Source organism: Oculina patagonica, chromosome 4, assembly GCF_052425735.1.
Source record: "Oculina patagonica isolate OP01 chromosome 4, crgOcupat, whole genome shotgun sequence".
Classification (NCBI taxonomy): domain Eukaryota; kingdom Metazoa; phylum Cnidaria; class Anthozoa; order Scleractinia; family Oculinidae; genus Oculina; species Oculina patagonica.
This window is the reverse complement of record NC_135761.1, coordinates 2,409,277-2,432,336: the sequence shown is the minus strand read 5'-3', so window position 1 is coordinate 2,432,336 and position 23,060 is coordinate 2,409,277. Positions and strand designations below refer to the sequence as shown.

Sequence of the window (23,060 nt, the reverse complement as noted above, 5' to 3'; positions counted from 1 at the left end):
AGGAATTTTTTATTTGCTAACCTACGAATTTTAATAGTAGCATACAGTGTCCGTTGCTGTAAACGGATAATTTATGGTTTATTTTCGAGGGCAGAACTGAGGTTTTTGTGGCTGCGTGACTTGTCGTTGCTATTGACGGCGCGCCAAAGAACTGGAACTAGCGTCTCCCACCCTCACAACACGACAACAGCATGCGAGGTGAAAAACAATAGCAGTCCGTTGACAAACAACTAGTACTTTTCAAGGTTTCGCCTCGAACAGGCTGCTTAACGATGTTTACGTACAGTTCCACGTCTTGTTACTCAAGGGAGTAGATTGCCAACACTTTTTGCCTCTTCTTAACGCGTTTCGATGCTCACGGGGAAATTTTCGGACGCCAGTGTAATTTGTGGAAGATGAAAGTTAACATGGCGAGTTACGTGGAGGATTTGGTCAAGTGTGGCTTTCTGGAGATGAAGTTGCCGCGAAAACAGAGAAAGCTCACACACAAGGCAAGTTATGATAATTAAGAATTTTTTCTGTCGTTGATAGCATCTGATAAACTGTTTCTTTCAAAAGAAAGTCAGGCGAGTGTTTTTAATATATTCTGTTCACGTACAAGCGAATGAATGACTGCATAAGTAATGGCTACTGTTTACTCTGATTTGTGTCAAGCACTGCACATTTAGTTCGTCTTCTTGTGCATCTAATTCAAAGCAATGCCTGTTCTAATAGATAAAAGCAAAATACACGGGTCAATTCTTGTTTGCAAATAGCAGCCAAAAATAGAGAGAATCGGCTACTCTTTTAGCCCTCACTCGACGCGTTTTGCTGGTAAACAAGTTGTTCAGCTGCTGGGACGCATTGTAAATTCATCGACATTTGAAATTTAATATTGCTAGTTTTTACTTTGATTAGTTAGGTTCAGTAATCGTTTGAGTCAAAGCATTCAAGACTGATTTCGAAATTTTGGAGTCGACTTTTTTTCTTGTTGAAATTCTGACTTAAAAATTGACAACTTTGATTAAAATGGTACAAGATCTTTTATCGTGAGATAAGCTTACTTCTGCGAAAACTGCTTTTAGAATCCTGGAGAACAACTTGCAGAACTCTTAAATGTTATTTCTAAACTATAGTTAATGGGATCCATGAATGAATTCGCTTGCTTTCGTTTCAAAGGCGATAAGTTTCGGCGTGTTCGTAAACAAGTGCAGACTAAACCTTGGCGGAGGTCGAGATTTATAACCTCTCGATATCAAAATTCCTGTTGGAAATTTAAGCTTATTGTTCCAGTCGTAATAAACAAAATTCGGTTTTCATGATAAAGACGAAGCAAAAATTTCCTCCGAGTTGTAAGCCTTTAGGCGCATTTGTTTTTGTGTGTGTGGAAGACCTGTACAGTTGACATATATCTTGAATGAAAAATGCATGCGCTTCGTGAACAAAAGTTCGGAAAGCGTAAACATCGTAAAAAGAATGCACTTTAATCTATATTGGGCTTTCAAAAGATTTCCTTTCGTTTACGTATGAGAAGTACACAGATTTTTTTTAGTCTACGTACATGCATGAAACAGATGAAAGGTTGCGACACCGCTTAAAGCTATTTTTTGGTACAGAAATACACAGAAAATTGATATCTTTTACATGTCTAGGTGTTGATGTATTTCGCTAGCTAGTCGCCAGCTCGCATGCAAAATTTTCAGTCACATATATCATTCGGCACAAAAATATTTAATTACAATTTTCAATAAACAACCTCAGCTTTCCTGTTGACTTCACAGTTTCTGAAATTTACGCTGGATTTAAGTTATGAGTAATTTCCTTTAATTTTCTTCTCAGGAGGTGGGGGGTAAAAAAACAAGTTTGAACAAACAAAATAACACTAAAAACAATATTCGTAAAGCATGTGTGAGAGCTATGTTTTTGTATCATTTTAGCGTCGAATTTATTATGGCTAAGACTGTTTTTTTTTTTACAGTAGATATTTTTTGACAACTAATCGTTTCAAGGTTTAACTTGCAAATTTAAAATTGTAACTGGTGACCACTTTTGCTTCCAGGTTTAAACTCTTTATTTTCAAGACTGATTGACAGTCAATATCTCTTAATAATATTTATTAAATTGTCATCTAACAAAACGAAACGTGATAATTATGGGATATTGTCTTGATGTTCAAGCAAATAATTCTTAGAACTAACCAACATTCACAAGAAATATATTCTAAGGAGAACTGTAATATTTCAAGGTAGGAGCTAAATGAATTAATTTACTCTTCAAAAGAACAAAAATATCTGTCATTGAAATTGTAACTCTCCAATTAGTGCACACAGTTGTTGTTTATTGTCGGCAGGTTGTTGGCTGGTGCTTGCGCCATGTTTTTATCTTACACCTGGCCTCATCTACTTGTTGTTTTCTATATTAGATTGGCAAAGTGCCATTTGTGCACATGTTTATTGTTTGGAATAAGCCAAGACATCTGTTTTGTCAAGGGGTTAGGTCACATGCTATTTAAAGATACCTAAATTACAATGAATTAATAAATGAAAAACAAAAAAGAAATTTATTTATTACACTAACAGACAACTTTATGACGTCTCCAACAGATGGCAACGTTAATAAGGGGTGTCTTATGGTAAATTCTAGACTTGCAAAACAGAAAGATTGATATCTTTTCCATGAGCTTAAGGCCCAGGTTGCACTTCAGATTTCATCATGACATGTTTGTCTTAATAACCAATAAAGATTCCTGTCATGATTCCTGACATCAAATCTTTAAAGGGGCCATCGTCCTGCTTCAAAGCAGGTCTTTTTACGAACAGCAAAGTTTAACAAAAAAGTTCTTCTTGTGATACTGTACATGTAAGTGTCAATCAGTTCAACCGAATATTTCCATCCGTTGGGAAATCAGCTCTCACCAAGATAATTCAAATGAAAAGAAAGATCAATATAGGCCAGGGCAACTGTTGTGTAGCCTCTGCAGTCTGAATCATAATGCACATGCAGCATTTTGCTCATAATTTCCCGCTAATGGCAGTGCCCTTTCAACATGTCCTGTCAGTGTTCGGTGACGTACATGTACAACCCACCTTCTAGGAACTTCCACATCGTTTCCAACACTTGCATTAAGAAGGTAAATACAGAAATTTGTGTTGATTCGATTAAATGCAACCCGGTCTTCTCTCCCTTAATTGAATATTATTTTTACAGTGATGGGTAATTTTGTGTCCGAGTGCCACTCCAAATACAATGTTTCAGATTGTCTCAGACAAGGTCAAGAAAAACATTGTCCACAACATCCTGTTTGTCCCAAGTGCCATCCAGGGCCATGACTTTCCAACCCTTGCAAAAGAAACTAAAACTCTGATATTAAAGGCAACCCCAAAGATTTTGATAAGACAAGACCCATGAAATTGGCTAAAATTCTGTGAGGCTACATGATTGTATTTTGTTGAATCCATTATAAAGTGTTTTTTGTTTTTATTTTGATTTGGTTTCTTTGTACAATGTCAAACTATAATTTTGTCGGGCAATTCAGTTAAACAAATGGTTGGATCTTAATGTTTTTTTGGTACATTATTTATGTGTCTATGTTCAAGGTCAGATAAATAATATACATGTATATTATTGACAATTAATTCTCTTTTATTTAACTTTTAATTAAAACTTTGTTCTCTGTTTTAGATTTGGAAAAGAAAATGGTTTGTTTTGAGACGGAAGTCTCCTCGAGGACAACCTCGTTTGGAATATTATCTGACAGAAAAAGCTTGCTCCGAGGGTAAACATCGCACAAGCATTTCACTGGAAGATTTAACTTCAGTGTCACAAGCACATTCAAGGACTCATAGTTATAGCTTCTTACTTGTGGGAATAGAAATCAAACTTTTTTTGAGTGCAGATACAGAAAAGGAAACACTCGAATGGATTCAACTTATTAAAGAACTTGTACTTCCTGAACCAAAACTTTACCCATCTGTGCAAGCTGGAGATATTTATGGTGGGTATATACTTTACATGTAATTACACTGTATTATAAGTAGTTTTCCAAGCCTTTTTGCTATCATTTTCCAGCATCACATTTTTTCCTTGTCAAATCTTTTACAAGTTAATTCTCCCAGTTCCTGCAATGTTGAGAATCCTGCTTCCTGCCTTCTCTTCTCCCACTTCCCATAGACTTCCCATTTTAAGGGGCCCAAACCAAAAAAAAAAAAAAAAAAAAAAAAAAAAAAAAAAAAAAAAAAAAAAAAAAAAAAAAAAAAAAAAAAAAGAAAAAAAAAAAAAAAAAAAAAAAAAAAAAAGAATACAAAAAATAAAAAAAAAAAAAAAAAAAAAAAAAAAAAAAATATAAAAAAGAGGAAGATCTTTACTTATCCCCTGAGTTCCCTCCCTCCAGTTCCCCCTTAATTTATACCCGGTACTTAATGATAACTAGGGGTAACCACAGGTTAGGAAGTACACCTGGGCCTTGATATGATAATGTGACTGAAAAGTTGTCTTGTGAGGGGTCATGAAAGGAGAGGAAGTACTCGAGCGAGTTTGCACGCTTTTGAGATTGGACCAGAAGCAGGATCCAATTTCATTTTTAAAGCAAACCCTAAATTGGCGATATCTCAAAAAAGTGAAGTTACAAATGGCTAAATAATAATTGACAACGTAATAATTGTCAAAACAGGATAACCCATCAGTGCAAAGAACACTGTTTTAAAGGGGTGCTGTTTAACAATTAAGTAAATAGAGATAAACAAAGATTAATCTTACCTTTGGTAATTGTCATGTCTTTGATAATTAAAGTATCAGTAGTGACCATTTTGAATTTTGAAAACCAGCTCTTTATGACCATTGGTGGTTAATGATTTTTTGCAAATGTGGTTTTTAAACCAAGTTGAACGTAAACAGACAATACTATGATGGCATGTATATAGTAATTCAATGCAAAATCTTGTTTCTTTCACAGGACTTTATGAAGTAAATGTTATTCCTACAGAGGACTCAGATAAACTTGAACTTACAGGCAACTATCTTATGACAGTTCGCAAGGAATATTTATGCCTTCATAGTGCGAAAACAGGAGAAAGAGTATTAGAATGGGAGTTGGATCATCTTCCACGATTTAGACTTCAAAGACTTTCCCATCTTCAAGATATAGACAAAGTGTTAACATTTCAAGCAGCCAGGTAAGAGAGTTGCCATTTTGTCTGGAACTTAACCTGATAAACGGTGAAAGTAAACATACTAATAACACAGTTTATAAGCTAAGAACCTGAGTCAGTCCTGCCTGGGTGCTCTCTGTAACTGTTTGGCACTATGGGGGGGGGGGGGGTGTTTGCCATAACTTTTGGAGATAGAAAGTTGTGTTTGGTACCAGACCCGTAAGGTGTTCCACAATTTCAAATTTTTACATTTGCTACAATAATGCCTCCTAAGGGAGTTAGTACATGTACATGTACCCCTCAGTCCAGGTCAAAGTGAACTTTAGCCACACCCAACCCTCCCCCCCCCCCCCCCCCTCAAAAAAAGAAAGAAATTTTTAGACCAGTATCCACACCGCTTTTATAAAAAATATGCTAGTCTATGGCCAGCATACTTACAGAAAGTTTAGAACGATGTTCATGGTGAATTGAGTTGTACTTGATCAACACGACATGGTACTGTAGAAACAGCCCTTGCTAGGTGATGTGTCTGATACATGTAGAGGCAATTTTCTGTGCATTCCGGCTGACTCCAAGACCTTTTTGCTTTGTTCTTTTAGAGGCTGTAAAACAGGTGAAGGCCATTTTCAATTCCTGACCCAACAGGGGCGGGAAATCTTGGAATGCGTCAAACTGCAAACTCAAAAACTTGCCAGCATAAGGCACCTTCAGCATGAGAGACACAGGAGACCTTCCTTGGACTCTGTACCCTGTACAAGATCGTCTGAAAATGAGACTGTGGATAGTCTGACTAGTAACTCATTCTCGTGATGGTCACTGCAGTATGGCAATTAAGCTACCAGTCAAAAGAGATATGTGTCTCAGGAAAGGCAAGGTCAAAATTAATGACCCAGCAACACCAGCATCGATAGAAGCAAGTTTGTTCCTGGAACAAAGAAAACCTTGGCATAATGTTTCAGTGCTTTTAAATGTTTCTACCATCCTGTGCTGCAAGTTCTGAGTTGCTTTAAGCAAAAACGACGTTCTCCCACGTACCCAATTCTTGCTCAAGACACATTTGGGATCCTTGTAATGTCTCTGATTGGTATTTTCTTGCACATGAAAACTTCAATCGTGCAACAACCAATCAGAAAGAGGGGATGCTTTTAAAGTTTCCAGCTGTGTGATGGACGGCTTGTCTGTCTGTCTTTACAAATTACAGCATTTGAGTAATGAGGTGCATTCGCAAATAAGAAATAATTAAACTAAATATTGGCAAAAACATTTCAAACTGGACTGATCGAACAGCGTCTGCAGTTGCGCAAAAAAGAGGCTGGATAAAAATTTCTCTCTGTACTGTTGAAGTGTTTTAGAGCATTTAAAAATGTTCTGCAGCCACTGGTTCGGTGAGGTGATGCCTTTGATAAATAAAACCTGTGAATAATTTTGAAGTAAACTTTTTGAAAACTGCTTTTTTCAATGCAGCTGAAATTATTTCTTTGATCTGCACGCCTGGAAAAAATTGCTCGTGATTAACGATAAGAAAAAAGTCCTGAACGAACTAATTCAGTTGGGTTCAAATTCATTATGTGACAGCAGGATGGTTGTCCTGTGCTTTCATCCACTTGGTCATACTGCAACTAACTCACAAGTCGTTCAAAGTTGTTTTACATGACAAATTATTTAAATAGTTTTTAACCTTGTATATATTTATTTTAATTGTCATTCAGTTTTTGCAGTCTGGGTTTTCAATACCTTTGATTGTGTTCGTCACATGAAATGTGTTGTAAAGTTACGTGCAACTTACGTGGAGAGAAGAACTTTTACAAATAAAAGTGAAAAAATCGGAGTAATTTTCCCAGCCTCCTTGATCGTACCCTGGGCGCCAGAGGTTTTTCTTGCACGGTTTCCAGCGTCGGTCATGTCTCGCCGAGTTCCACCCGCGCGGAAATTCCTCTGGTCCTGGGTACCTCATACCAAAATATTTAAAATGGTTGAAAGACCGGAACGGGCTTCAAGGTTAACGTACCGTTGTTTTTATAGCGTGTGAAAATATTTTTTCTTTGTCCCACGTCGCTAGTGGCAACTAAATTCACATCGTTTACAATAAAATTTCTGAACGAAAAATATACACTTGGCGCCCCATAACCCGGAGTGTACCCGAGTGAAAACACTTCACATTTTGAACTGGAGTTCACGACTCCTTTAGTGATAAGGCGTTGGCGATGCTAATCACGAGTTCACGGCGGACTAGGACTCAGTTTTACTCGTGTTTCGTGATCATATTTTGCCAGCTACAATAGCTCCTGGTTTCAATGAAAGATTCAAACATTTGATTGTCAACTCTTACATTATACGAAGGGCATTGCTAAAAATCTGGAAAAAGGACTTATTTGGAAGCCATTTCTACAGGTAATATCCTGAGCAAGGGACAAAGACAAAGCAGGCATTTTCTCTCAACTTGTAAACGGTCATTCAAGGGAATGCACACAGGTGAGGCGAGCAATATAAGCAAACAGTGACGTGCTTGCGCTGATAAGTTTTGCGAAAACGTTTGCCCAGTATTAACTCTGGTTTGCCACAGCCAATGCGTGTAACTTTTTAGTCTGCGTAGCGGAGCAAGTGTTCCTGTTTGGCGCGCGAAAATACCAGGTGGGTGAGTTCTTTATAAACATCCTGGGCGAGGCGCGGAACAGGAAACAAGAATTTAAAGTAAATGATCGGTTCAGTAGGTCATATTAAAATTGTGACCGATTGTTCGTAAGTAAGGGCGAGTTTTTTCTTACTTGTAGCGGTTTTCTTGTAGGGAAAAGGGATCTTTTTTGTCATCGCGAAAAAGGCATTTTTCATGTTTTGCGCTTCCTTCCGTACTCGATGAAAAACGTTGATCTCATTTTTTACTTAAAACATACACTTTCCAAACGCTTTCCAAGCAGTGCAAATGGCAGTGTTTTAGAAACGAAATTTTTCTTCCTTTCGTGCGGGACGCCAAATCTGTTGTTAAAAACGGTGATGGTGACATTGAATTCCGACGCCGGATTCGATTCGCCGCCAGGCTGTGCTACCAGACAGCAAGAGATCGGACTGTCTAGCTAGTAAATCAGACTACATACAAAAATAGACATAATGCATTGTTACTCAGGCATGTACACGAGTAAATACGACACCAAACACCGATCTTCTGTTTTCCATAGCGTTAAATTATAGGTTTTCAAATATCTCCGTTTTTGCATGACGTGGATGTAGTTAAATCGATCCCTATAGTTCATCACTTTTATTGAATTTACCGGTAATAATCGAAAACGCACTCTCAGTCGCAACATATATTAAGCCGCCGCGGGCGGGTTATTTCTTATCAAGACCATTTTCATTGGGGGGAGGGGTGGGGCGGAACCTTACTTCGAAAAATTTTTGTTAGAGCACATATGAATCAAATAATGGGGGAATTTTTATAAATGTGTTTAGTGCTGTTTAGTAACGCACTTTCACAAAATACTAATTATGAAAAGGAAATGTGGTGGATGGATAACAAAGATGTGAAGTTATCTTGTTTTCTTATTTATAAATTGTCATCATCTCTACTATCCAGAGGGAAGGGCAGGGGGATAAAACGGGGGGGGGAGGGAGGTGTTAAAAAAACTATAACTGGCTTTCAGACGAGGGCTAAAAGAAAAGGGGTGGCTTAATAGAGCATTCTGGAAATCAATTACTGAAGTAAGAGAGTTTCGCCGGAAATAAGAGCGGTGACTGACTAACATAGCTATAATAACGTGGGAAAAATCTTATTTTAAACTGCCCTAGATATTGCATTGCTAGATATTGTTTTCAGTGACTTGAACTGAGTTTGGAATAAGCACTATCAAGTGCTCTTTAAGTTCCATATTTAGTTTTTTGAATGTAAACAGATATTGTCATATTGATGTACACTTAAGTTAAAAGGAACACTTCTCACTTGAAATATGGTGAACATTTTTTTATTTCAGTACATATTGCTTCGGCAAAGCATCTAAATCTGAATTGTCCATGTGTACATTAAATACACTTTGCCATCGATCAATCCACTCCTGCAATGTATGCTACGTTACAAAGAACGCCATGAAGGGCCAGACGTCTGCCAAATTCAGATGTAATCAGTTCAATTTATCAGCCAATGTTGTCCATGCGTGCCTGAACAGGTTGGTCCTATCCAAACTATAATCTCCAAATTTGTTGATGTTGTCCCCAGCGATCAATAAACTAATCCGGCTGGAAGAGTTTTGTCGCCGCCCTTATATATAGACACACGTTTATTGGACTTCTGAAACACGTGAATACAGAAAAAAAAAATTCTCGAGTGCAAACGGCCGGGAAATACTACAGGCTTAAATTTCTTCGTTTTTGAATTCTTTCCTGTCCATTTTTTTTTATTGCGACCGCTACGCACGCAAGCTGCTAAACTGCAGGCATTTGTGAACTGAATTGAAGACAAGTGAAAACGGGCTGAGCTTCAAGCTAAGGCAAAATAAGACAAAATAACGGTATGTGCACAGATTGCTTGTACTAACTTCAGGTGCAACTATGCAAGACTAAACGCTCGAACCGGCAAGGGTGTACTTACAGGTCCCCGCCCAACACAAATGATCCAAAAGGACATCAAATTGAATTCATATCTTACTAGACATTTCAGTTTGTAGTATCATTGTATATTTTAACGAGTCTTGCGGTATTTTCAGTATTTTGGCGAGCCCGTTGGGTTGAGTCGAAATACAAATTTGTATACAAATGACGAGTAAAAATGTACAGCGACACTAAACACAAGAATTGAAAAAGCGCACCCGTTTTCTTTTTCCATGGCAACGAGACAACTAACTGTTCAAAATAGCAAGCTATACAATATCGCAGGGTATTTGTGTTCAGTTCGCACGTTATTTCAACTCTGTTTAATGCTGTTGGGTTATAAAATCAGTTATCAATATTTACTCACAACGGAAATATTTTATCTTTTTTTTTTTTTTTCTGTAAAAGGTATATGCAAGAATCAAAAGGTGCGAAGACTAAACTATTTTTTGTTTCATCTAATTTCTTTGAGCGCAGGTAGCTAAAGATCAAGAGGCATAATCTTCGACTACAGTCGCAGTTTCGTGATCAGGCCAAGTTTGATCGTCTGGTGAAATTCCGTTTGATATTTTTCAATTAGTGAAAGGGTCATTTTGTTGATGATAAAACAATATCAAAATCAAATAACTTTCCAACTGCCTAAACACAACAAACTCGGGAAAACGGAACTGTGATTTTAGAAAACCACTTTTAAATGATTGTTGACAAGCACATTAATATTAACAATACTTTATTCTTGTTGACGTTGTTTTTTGAATTTGAGAAAGAGCTTCCATTTATTGACAGTACAATACTGTTAAGTCTTAAAAGAATTCTACATTAAAACTAACAAACACAAGTATAGAGGCAAAGTCGATCGCTATCATGACCTGAACAGAACTCTACACGAACTTATATCTTAGTAAAAACAGAAGATTCGTTTGTCTTTACTTAATAAATAATGCTTTAAATTTAAAGACAGTGCATATAAATATTACTATACATTCAAAACAACTGTGTTTGAAAGTACGTGCAGAAAATTTAGATGGATATTTAATAACAGTAAAAAGCCAATTATAAATAAAACGGTACGCTGAAGAGCGCTACTTTTGAAGTAGACATCTAGAAAATTCTGAATCGAGATCACAAAATATTAACACAATAAAACCCAATTCATGGCGATAAAATTGTCTTTTCTTGACGATGGACTTTTCTTCTTTAGAATTATCGTACAATCCTATGTATTATACAATCTATTCAGAAAATAACTGATTTACGTGTAAATAGCTACTCTCTTAAAAATGAAGGCATGATTTTTTTTAATGTCTATTTCTTAATAAAACTTTATTTATTTAACAGGCTCTTGTGAATGGAATAAATATTCTACTATTGAGCAATAAGAAATAGATACATGTACTATTAATTTCAAAGAGCCTTAAGAGTTTCGCAAAAATAGGATTCTGGGCTACTTCTTGAGCCCTGGCATAAAATTGTTCGATATTTTCGTAATTCTAAATACCTAGCTAAAACGGCAATTTTATCGATAAGTATGTAGTGAGTGGGATAGCCAGGGAATTTCTCTTTAAAACTTGTAAAACAAGAACTGCAAGCAGTTTATAATCGTGCGGGTAATGTTTGACCACCTGACCTCTTTCAGTGCTTTGGCTTTAAGGCACGGCGCTGCACAGTAAAATCTTTAGAAAAGCAGTCACTTGAGAAACACACAAGTCGTGTTTGCGTTAGTCACGGAGTGAACGTGACATGAAGTTCCTTTACCACATCATCTTTTGCTTTTTAAAACCACATGCCGGCCTAGCCGGAAAAATGCCTGCTTACGCATGCAAATATTTATTTTGTTCCGAATGTTCAATAAAATAAACCCAAACCAGTTCATTTAAAAGAAAGCCAAATCACGTCAAAATAAAGAGTAGACTAAGGCCATCCTACTGTGTTTCTCCGTTGAGTGTCTTTCGACAGGCTTTTGGTAATTCCCCTGGCGCGATGACGTGTATCCCGTGCTTTGACATATTCTTGCTGAGCTTGCAACTTACGTTTCGATTCTCAAAATACCGTAAACTCAAAACAAAAATTGGGATATCCAGAAAATAAGTCGTCGTTTTGCAATATTTAACACGTTCCGGGTAAATTGTACGACTTGTACTAGCTCCGAGCCAAACGCTTGAGTAACACAACAATAAATATTTCACACAAACAGAGCGCAGAGTATTCAAACAGAAAATAGGTGAATGATTATTTATAGCTACAAGCGAGAGATCGCGTGACATGGGTCTGACATAGTGGTAGTTTTAAATAGCTTGAACATGTCCAAGCGGTCTTTGTTTTCGCTATGTGATTATATTCAACCCTCTCTTCTTGTAAAATATGGAATGGAACAAAATTATACATTTCAGAGAGCAGAGTGTTCATGTTAAACGCGAGTGATCGGCTGATTGCTTATGCTATTAAATATTAAATCTTGCGTGACTGTTACAGAAGAGCCGGCTGGGCCGCGTGGGTCTGGATCGATTTACCGACAAAACAAAAAAATTTGACACAGATTATGAATCGGGCCCAGGCCCCGCCCGATTAATAAAGTTAAAATATACCTTAAGATCGCCTAGTAGTTCATTTATGTACACTCAGTGTACACCAACAGTCATTTGATGGCTGAGATGTTTTCCTTTCCATGAAAATTTTTTAATTTAATTCTATAGGACCATCTCTGTCCTAATCTTCAAGTTGTAAAGGCGGCAGAGGCCGCCTTGCAGGGCGAGTTATAACAGGAGGCAAGCTCTCTGGCGCAGAGCTTTTAGCCTTTTTCTTCTTCTTTTTCCTCGGAATTGCAGCGTCTACATTATCTTGTCCATTATTTACATGTCCTTGTGTGCTACCTTTAGTAACAACCTCAACGAGTTCGCACTCTTCAATGTTTCCAGTCCCTGTGTTCAATCCCTCGTCGACTCGAACCTTCCTCTTTTTCTTTTTCCGAGGACTGGGAACGAGTTCTTCGCCATCGTCTTCAAACGTCACCCCACTAGGCCCCGGTCGGGCTGATGACGTGTTAACACTGGATTGGTCGATGGGAATTCCCGCGTGTCGCTCCAGCGTGGAAGCCATGCCCCCGCTTGCTGGCTGTTGAATGACAATCCGAGGGGTGGTGGGTGTAATTTCTTTCAGGGACTCTTCTGAAGAGGCCGGTTCGGTGATGCCTTGAGGCGAATAGCCTTTTATGACCGAGGGTTGTTTAGATGGTGAATCCTGGCTTTGTGACGGTTCTTGTTCCGTGCTGGATTTGTGCTGTTTAGCAGCGGCCTGGTGTGAAATAAAGAGAGATATGTGAGTCCTTGTTTCAAGAAGGAAACGCAAACATTTCAGTCTTCCGGGAGAAAAATCAAGTAGTGTGCACATGGAAGAAACAATAATACTGTAAGCCAGGGTCGTAACCAGGTATATGGGATCAGGGATCACAGCCTTGGGATCGGGATCACAACCTCGGGATCGGGATCATGGACCCAGGATCCCGGGTCACAAGTCATGGGATCTGGATCGGCCAATCAGATGGGATCAGAATGGAATCAGGGATCAAATGTTGCCACATTTTGGGGATCAGGGATCAAAATTCAGAGCTAAAATTTGGGATCAGCGATGAAAAAATATACCTGGTTACGACCCTGGTAAGCACCCAGGGAAGCTTAATTCCCTTCAAAAACTTTGGTGGTGAGAGAAGGCTTATCAAAGGCGGGGGTATTACCTAGCGCACTTGACATTAAGTTTTATTTCTGTTCAATAGCGCATCTCCACAGGTGTATTAAACAGTAAAAAAAAAAAAAAAAAAAATCGGCGGGGTGGGGGGAAGCGGGGCTTAACAGAAGGGGGACTTACTGAAAAATTGAAGTTTGAGAGAAAAGCATTAGACAGAGGGGAAATGTAAAATGTACTTTTCCGGTAGGCAGCTATCTATAAATCGTCTTTTGCCCAGGCAACATTTGGAAACGGGGCAAAGTGGTACCTCGAAAATGGGACATTCTTGATAACTACATATTGAGCCGGTTTTGCTATTGTTGATCAACTCAAATAAAAGTAACCAATACGTGGATGTTTAATTCTGAAGTGGCAAATAAATGATGATAATGATGATGTTGATGAAAAAAAATTAGCGTGGGAGGTGAAGTATTCAACCAATCCATTGAAGTTGTTGTTGTTTGCTAGCTCCCTGAGTATGAACTTTAAGAAACTAACAAATACGACAAAACATTGTCAAAACTGAACCAAACATTTCAGCGAGTGGCGATGAGACAAGAAAGCTAACTACATGTACGTACATACAAGCACTACGACCTTTCTATTAGGTAAGAGAACACATTTTTCAGCTTGCAACCAAGAAACATACCTTAGAACTGACTTCACTTATAAACTTCACAGTTGTCTCGTTGGGAAGGGTGTCCTCGGATCCCTCTGATCTGCCGTTATCACTTATTTCAAACCTGGAAAAAATTGCATTGAAGAAAAAAATGAAAATGAAATAATAAGAGCCCTAAAAATAAAATGGTTAATTGTTGTTGTTGTAGCTTAACCTTCTTAATATTAAGGGGTTCCTTTAACATATATGCTGACCACACAAGTGGTATCTGAAATAATAAATAATAATAATACTTTATTCAAAACACACAAATGGTATCACACAAGTGGTATCTGAAAAGGCGGACCATGAGGTCATCCCTATTTAGGTCCCCTAACTAATATTACAATCTAAATTTAAAATTTAAAATATCTACTTCGTAAATAATTAACAATCTAAAGGTTTTCACTGCATGGAGCAGGCGAAAGAAGTGCAGTGGAAGCAAAACAGTGAGCGTAAACGAGGAAATAGTACTTGCATGGGCATGCACACCTGTTGACATAAATTCTCCATAAACTACATTGTAAGTCACACTCACCTAACAGGTTCAACACTTTCTCTTCTGTCTTCTTCAGGTTTTACTTTATTCTATAAAGGAATAAATTGAGACAAACTATAAGCTCACTGAATAGCTGATATATGCAAAGTACTACAAAAATTTCTGATTTATTATTAAATCGGAGGGGTCATCACAAAGAACAAGGGAAGCGAGGCGTGCGATCCATTCGAGTTAGCCTAAATAGCAATTTGGTTAGCTTAAATGGCACAACAGTAAGCCTAAATAGCACCCTGGTTAGCTTACAGTTAGCTTAGGTAGCTTACATATCTCTGAAGCAAACAATACCTTAAATAATTTTCTACTTGCTGGAGACTTGCTGCCTGCTTTAACATCAGAAAGATTAGGTCTGCTGTCTCTTGAACTGACTATGAATTCATATGTAGATATTTTATGACACACTGTTGAAAAGAGAGATAAAAAGAAACATTTTTAAAAAACATATATATACGTTTACTTTCTCCCTCTTGATACTTAATGAGGTGTGGTGAATGGTCTTTTACATGTATGAGTACTGCTCAAATGTAAGTAGACAGGCCCTTGAGCCTCCAGAGTTAAGGATAATTGAGTTTGTGTTTTTAGTCTTGGGACAAAATCATTATTGTATTTTCTTAATAAAACGTTGGGTCCCGAATAAATGCTGGGACTCAGTAAGGTGGAGTAGTCATAAATGAGCCCCTCAAACATTTATTCGAGGTATAATAAGTTGCAGGTACAATGGAAAGATACATGTCTGTCAAAAATAATGACTAAAAACCGTTACTAAATAAATACCGGGCAAGAATTATCTGCAGAGTCAAATTAACACTAGGTCCACCAGGTCAAGTTTGAAATAAACGCTGCTATCAGCTGTAATGCCAGCAAAACGTTTGTGCATAATTAGTTTTCATCCCTTTGGGAGTGACTTCTCACATGATCTATAAACATTTGATGCTGATACTATGGATTTATGGATGAGTTGATGGATGGAAGAATGGACGTATCCATGGGTGGATAGATAGATCAATCAATCAGTAAGTCAATCAATCAAATTTGTTTCACTTGGAATTTGAACTAACATACTTTATGTTGTTATATACCGGCGAAGAGGAGTACTTACTTAAATAAATATGAAATCCTAGGAGATGCCCTAGAAGAGCTATAGAAAGAAGCAACAACGCCACTACAACTCCAGCGTATGTCACAAATGCAACATCTGACGTGATGGGTACAAAAACTTTGAATTGTCCTCCTGAAAGATAAAAAAAAATAAACTTAGTAAATATGATTACAATAATTATAGCACAAAAATTAATAAAAAAATAATGCTATACTGTACATCCACCTGAAGTTTTGATATTTGCTATATAATAAACATAATTTTGTAAAAACAAAATGTCAGATTGGAGAGGTCCTAAATGGCATCCATATCATGAACGTAAAAGTTCATGTCTTATCACTAGCTATTTCTTTTAGTATTGTTAGCATCACAATCACAGTAATTAACCAACCTTGCTTCATGGAGTCCAAGTTCAAGGCCCTTAATATTATATAATATAATATTCATATAGAACTATATATATACATGTATAGCACAATTTCCAGGGGATTCATTAAGGATTGGAGCAGATATAGGCATCAGGGTTTTGCACTCGGGCAAAGTATCAGCAAACAACAACAATACAACAACAATACTTAATTTAACCATGCGACACCCAGGAGTGCAAGCGCTCGTTAAAATGTGTGCGTGAACGCAAAATTGTATAAAAGAAAAAAAGAAAATTATATAATTATCTAATATGTAAATATGTATTATATAATAGGCGCCTAAAAGGCCCTTCCCTCTTTGGTAAACTCAAGTCGGTTCAGATGTTGGGCAAAGAAGTGTTCACAGCTGGTCAATTTGCCGGAGCCTGCCCCATGAATTTTACAACATACATTAATCATGGTAATTTAGCTGTACCTGTTAAGGACTTCAAACTGTCTCTGTCTACAAAGTACATGATAAAGATATAAAGAGTAATTGCAAATACCAATAATGCCAAAACAAAGGCACTGGCAATGCAACCAATAAACAATCTGTAAAGCAAAGAAGAGGAGGAGCATAAATAAGGAAAATTTTTTTTTACATTTTTTTTATATTTAATGTTTTCCAATATTATTAAATATAAACGCTTTCCATAATACTATACCCTAAAACTCTGGTCAATGCCCCTTCCTCCACTCCATGCCCCCACTGACTGCCCCAATTAAAAATTATTAGGGGTAGTGAATAAGAGTACTATTCTTTCTGTGAGCCCAACACTTTCTTAGCCTTGCAAAAGAAATTGAAACTCTATGAAGGCATCACGAAAAATCCACATATTTGTTGAAAGAACAAAATCAATGCCCATTGGCTCCATGTTGCATGTTTGGTCATTGTATATCTGTCAACTCTCACGCCTTAGACGTGAGTCTCACGTCTGCAAGTAGAAAACTTTGATTTCACCCCAACTTATGCTTACATGTATGAACCAATTTCTCATGTCTAGTCGAAAAATGTGAGTTATTACAACCATAACCGACCCACTTTCCAAAAAATGTGTACTAAACTCAAACCAAACGTGAGAATGAAAAATTCATGTATACTAAATGAGTAAATGACGATACTTTCCCCGAAATCTCAGAGTTTTGACACGAAAAGTATTGGGAAGGAAGATGTGTTTAGCAAAACACGTTCACGCACTGGGATCGGGATATGTTCAGAACATCTGGTCGTATCGTCCTTGGAAATCCTGGCACTCTTTGGATAAAAATCTCACGCCTTTGGCAGGTATATCATTGTTGGGTGTTTAAAAAACAGTTAAATTGGTACATCCCAGTTCCAGTTTAACAACTACTGTCAACATTGACCAAAGAAACAGTTTGCTTACCTATAATTCTGGCCTCCAACACAGTTGTTGAGCCATTTACAATGATGATCAAAATCAGATACACACTTGTTACAGACAGAACAATGTTTGCTTTTGGGGCCACTGTTGAACAAAGATATAATTTTAATAAAGAAATGATTTCGATTTAAAACATACAACTTTGAATAAGACTTTTGCTTTGGAATACAAGTGATATTCAGGGTATCTGTTTTCAACCACAGGTAATCTTTGCTTACTAGGCCATGCTCGCTCACTTATTGTTTTTACATGTATGGTTAACAATGCATGGGTAATTTAAATCTCGAGAGAAGTTAGAGCCGTGAACTTGCAGTTTTTTTAAGCGTCTTGCGAGACGAGTGTCTCGTCTCGCGAGAGGGTGGTAACTTACTTTTGAGCGGTACTGAACTGTATAGGGTTTAAACTTAAATATGTATACAATCTGTTAAAAGAATCCCAATTTTTAAAACCTCTAAAGAAATGAAAATTTGTTTCAAATATATATATCAGGTAGGGGGACATTTGACTGTATTCAGGTAAAGTGCATTTCGACTGACTGTGTCGAGTGGTGGCTTTATGTTGCATTCTTGGGCTGAAGACGCTTTTACTATCATTATTATGCTCCATCACAATGAAAAATTGGATACTAGCAAAACATTAGGAGAAACCTGACATAAGAATTATTATTAGAATTTTAAAAACATATCTGTGTCATTTTAACTATCTATCGATATATCTATTTTTATAATATTAGTATTTTTATATTTTATATATATTTATCTATTTATATAATATTAGTGTTCTTATATTTTATATTTTATATCTATTTATATAATATTAGTATTTTTATATTTTATATTTTGTAAATTTATTTTAGTGTCCCCAATAAGCTCTTTAGCAAAATACCATTGACACTTAAATAAAGTTTATGTATGTATGTACAAATACAGTGTATGTATGGTGAGGTTAATGAGCACAAAATAAACAAGGAAGTGTCCACTTACTTGGATGGGAGGATATTTGAGATGTACAGTACACAAAGTACTGTTTGTGTCAGGGTTATATGAGGCCCTGCCAGGCTAAATTCCAACGACAACCCTTGCGGAAAAACTTACATTCCGACAAGGACAAGAAATTTTCCTTCAATTTTACTACCCACAGCGACGCGAAGTTTGATAAAACAGTGACACGGCGCATTTTTAAATTTAGACAAGCGACACGGGAATTACCCCCTTGGCAAGGCCTCTTATATCGTTGAACTTATAAACTTTCGGGAGGTGTGCATTAGCAACGGATTGGATGTAGTCAGAATGTTTTTTGAACAATTACATTGTGAATGAAATCTGACGCAGTCACATAACAAAGGTGACTGGTAGATTGTCATTCACCCAAATGATAAAAGATCGATCTTCTGTCATATAGAACAAGAAGTGCATTTCTATGATCAAGTAAAAAACTTACACATCTGCTTGGCAAATATAACAATGGCAATTCTCAATGACATGTTGATGTTGGCTTCTGTCAAAAATTGCTTTAGTTTTCTTTGTACCGCCTCTGATGTTAGGATCTGCCGGGTCAAATGTCAGTGCCATCAGGTGATATATGATGTGTATAGCACAGATGCCACCTGGAATCTAAACTCACTGGTCAAGAAATATAATTATTACCCTTTTTCTCCTAAAAAGATCTGTTGCTCCCTGACAACTTTTTACTTTTTATGAATTTTCAACCAGCTTAGTCTCGATCATGCATCTGTCATTTTGTTTGTGTCAATTAACAATCTGCAGTACTTAGTACTTCCCTAATGCTGATTACTTTTTAAACGGAATGATTGGGTTTTCAATTTTAGTAAATTAATACTATAACATTTATTTCTTACAAATTAGATTCACTAATAAAATTTATAGATTCACCAATAAAATTTATTAGAGCTTCAAATTTGGCCAGGATCATCAATGTACATGTTTCCCAAATAGTAAATTTAATTTGTATGTATTGTGCAATTATTACCAATTGAAACCAATATTTTTGCATTATTTTTTAAATTTACAGGAAATGATGAGAATGGGAAAGTAATGAGTTCTATACTGAAAACTAACGTCAATGTTAGAAGACAATTGATCTTATATTGAACTTATGTACACAAAATTTTAAATTAACATAACATATTAACATCCTGCAGTGCTAATGTTAAGCAGTTCTGTTTCAAACAAAAGTAAATTTTCAAGCTTACAGATTTCTTATAACATTGATGCAAATAACTGCAACAATGTAACTGCAACAATGTTGGCAATGAATCTTATTCCCACATCCTTTTGAAATTAAAAATGTATTTAAGGGAGCTAGCTAGCTGGTATCATTAATTAGAAATTATTACTAGTACATTATTTTTTACTTGTACAGTAATACCTTTTCTTACCAGGGCGGTCATTAAGAGGGATGTTATTTAAATGGTAAATGCGAGACTTTTCGGGACGGCGAACCTTGACATCTTTTTTACGAGCCAGAAACAACTGAGGTTTCACTGTATATGTCTTGGTCAATCTTACTTTTTGGCCATTTGCATTGGCAAGCACTCTACTACTACTACTACTGAGTAAAAATAATAAACCACCTGAAAAAAAATCTATCAGAAATGATTTATTATACATTAACTATTGAAAAGTTATGCAAATGTTAAAAACTGAGCTTCTCATGTACATGTACAGTGTACATGTGCACAGTCTTGTTTCAGAGCACCGACATCCAACAGAATCTAGCACTGACAGGGTGTATGCATTGTATTTGTGTCAGCGATAACATTTTCCTCACCAAATAGGCAACAAGTGGCTTTGAAATGAGCGAAAAAAGGGACATCAGACAACCCCTTGGAAGGCCTCTTATACTGTATGGTATCAGCTGATAAAAACCCTGAGCTTGCAGTCTAAGTCAAAACTGTAGGATATAACTTATCTTCGATTCTGGTTCTACAAACATCCAGAATCCCATACCATTTCCTTTACCTTGCGTGTGTGTCTGTATGTGTGGTCTACCATTGATTCAGCTTATTTTTTAATATTTCCTTTTTCAGGATGTTCATTACTAGTACGTATCAAATAACATTATAAATGCCCAATGTACTTAAGCTTCAGTTCATTTAAAAAGTTATGTTCACACCTAAAAACACAGTGTTACAAGCGGAGGAAAGTGACTTATCGCCAAAACATAATTTTTAAGCATAAAAAATATTTTTCTTTCTTTTTATACATGTAGTTTTAGCTTGTAAAGCTAAACATCAAGTTGACACAAAAACATACGAGGAATACCAGTCTTTACACAGTTTATAAACGCGAATGATCAAGAAGAAAGATCAATTTTACATCACGAAAACATGTTCGAAACCAAAACATAAGATTACTTCATGGAAATAAACTGAAAAGTCATTGTTTTAAACATATGAATACATGTACATAAATGGTGTCTTACATTCATCATGGTCATTAATGACTCTGTTATATTGATTCCTTATTCCAGCTTTTCAGAAAGTCGAGAGAAAAATTAGTGTACCTATGTGCTACATAACGTCCATCTACATGTAAAACTAACTTCTTGATGTGCAGACATGTATAAAAAACTTCACGATCAGTCATAAGCTTGAAAGTTAGAACAATCTTACTTATAAGCTTTTAAAAATAACATGGGCAAGAAAATCAATGGATTTTATTATGATTCACGCCAACATATTTAAATCGTTTTTAAACTTTCATTTATCATCTTCGTGGCAAAAAGCGCACATTGCAGACTGATCACAGTCGCAAAAAGGCTGCGAAATTAAAATCTAACATCACAAAAGGATACAATGATTCCAGCTGCTTGCCACTCTTTCGGGAGATAGAAGACAAACACGCCGAAGTGAGATACAGAGAAAGCGAAAAGGAAAAACCAAGCAACGAACTGTAAAGGATGCCATGGACATGACCAGCCATTTATCCGTTCCTTCTGGTTCATAACAACTGTCGACGAAGCCCTTGACGAAGTTGCCGTCCCGTTCGCTCCGTGAACAGGGGTCATTATATTATCCACGATCTGCAATGAAAGAGAAAATCGGAAAATCGCACCTTCGTGTCTGGTTTAAATCAGATACAATCGAATTTTCACGGCCTAGATTATCGAAAGGCATCTTCTATGAAATAAAGCAAGAGTTTGGATACTTTGTCAATGAAACTTACAAAATATATCGAAGATCGGCGTCCGTTATCGTCTACAAAAGCTAACTAATTTTCGCTAAATGAACCAAGCCGCCGATCGCCATTGTCACCATGGATGTTTATCTGCGAAGAGGGGGTGGACGAGGGGGAATGGACCTTTGTTGCTATGGAGATTGATAAATAGAAAAGGAAGCCATTTTGACGTATTTGTGACGTCAATAACGGCATCATCGAAAGAACGAAAATACGCAACCTTACAACAAAAAAAAAATAACATAAAAACTATGTAGAAACTTTTATTTCCGAAATTTTTGAGACCAAGCGAACTCAGAGTTGTTTGTTTTTTAATTTAGCGCTCGATAAAGACAAAATACCGTAAAAAGCTCTGTAAGTCCCCAGGGGGCTTATTACTTTCCAAGACCTAATAAAAATAAAGAAATTAAGTGGGTTTTTTTCGTGTTTTAGTGCTGTCTAGTAACATATTTTCACAAAGTAGTAAGTATAGAAAGTAAATGAAGTGGATAAATAACTTTTAAAATATAACGTTACCTTGTTTTCTTGTTGCCGATCAATTGTCACGATGTACGTACCATGTACGGATGGGAGGTGGGGGGGGGGGGGGAGGGGGTTAATGAAAAACCCTTGGATCGTGGTTGCGGGGGAAGGAGCTTTAATATCAAAATGAACATCCAGAGGGGGCTTATCAGAGAGGGGGACTTAAAAACAGATGAGAGGTGGGGTAAAATAATTTTTATGGTACATGACTAACTGCGAATCACTGCTTTCTTCATATGTTGCAGAAAAATTAGCTACAGCTTTATTGCTTTACTTTTATTTTTTTTCTTCTTCATAAGTTTTCTTTAAGGCTGTACACAGTTTTTTTTAATTAATCGTATATTACCTGATATAAATGTGACAGTAAGAGCTTTACTTTAGCTCTCCTTTTCTTTAGTCATTAAGTAAAGTAAGTATGCCGTGATTTTACAAAGACAACAAAAAGAATTGTTTTCTTGTGTTTGTGCTTACCGTATGCTTATTTCCATGTACTACTGAGGCCTACTGAGAACACTTATCATTGGCTTTCCCGGGGGTTGACCCCCGGGACACCCCCGGGAAACCCCGGGAACATGCGGGGAATGGTGCATTTTTGAAAAAAAAAATTGTCCCGCGGGGAAGGGACATTGTTTTGTTTTGGAAACGAACGCGTCAAGCCCTGGGATGCACCCCCAGGATTTGTTTGACACTGGTCTGTGGTACACCACTTTCAAAATCCCGGATGAACGTGTAGATGATCGACCGTCCCGTCATTTGTGATAATTGTATGATATTTTTTGGAGGTCTGCAGTGTTT

General features: G+C 36.8%; 2 protein-coding genes across 2 annotated transcripts; one reads left to right on the top strand and one right to left on the bottom strand.

Annotated features, from left to right (window-relative positions):
• LOC144649136 (docking protein 2-like) lies at window positions 1-6,954 on the top strand. The gene is made up of 4 exons (XM_078508591.1): window positions 1-491; window positions 3,661-3,973; window positions 4,931-5,150; window positions 5,726-6,954. Exons 1-4 carry the CDS (start codon window positions 396-398, stop codon window positions 5,934-5,936), a joined length of 840 nt encoding a protein of 279 aa, XP_078364717.1. The 5' UTR covers window positions 1-395; the 3' UTR covers window positions 5,937-6,954.
• A 3,471-nt stretch (window positions 6,955-10,425) lies between these two features.
• Window positions 10,426-21,857, bottom strand: LOC144649135 (uncharacterized). Its single transcript, XM_078508590.1, has 10 exons — window positions 21,732-21,857; window positions 21,361-21,588; window positions 18,985-19,157; window positions 17,527-17,628; window positions 16,578-16,693; window positions 15,735-15,866; window positions 14,924-15,036; window positions 14,618-14,667; window positions 14,071-14,164; window positions 10,426-12,992 (listed from the first exon to the last, which is right to left on the bottom strand). The coding sequence occupies exons 2-10, from the start codon at window positions 21,571-21,573 to the stop codon at window positions 12,408-12,410; spliced, it is 1,578 nt and encodes a 525-aa protein (XP_078364716.1). The 5' UTR covers window positions 21,574-21,588; window positions 21,732-21,857; the 3' UTR covers window positions 10,426-12,407.
• Between the last annotated feature and the right edge of the window lie 1,203 nt (window positions 21,858-23,060).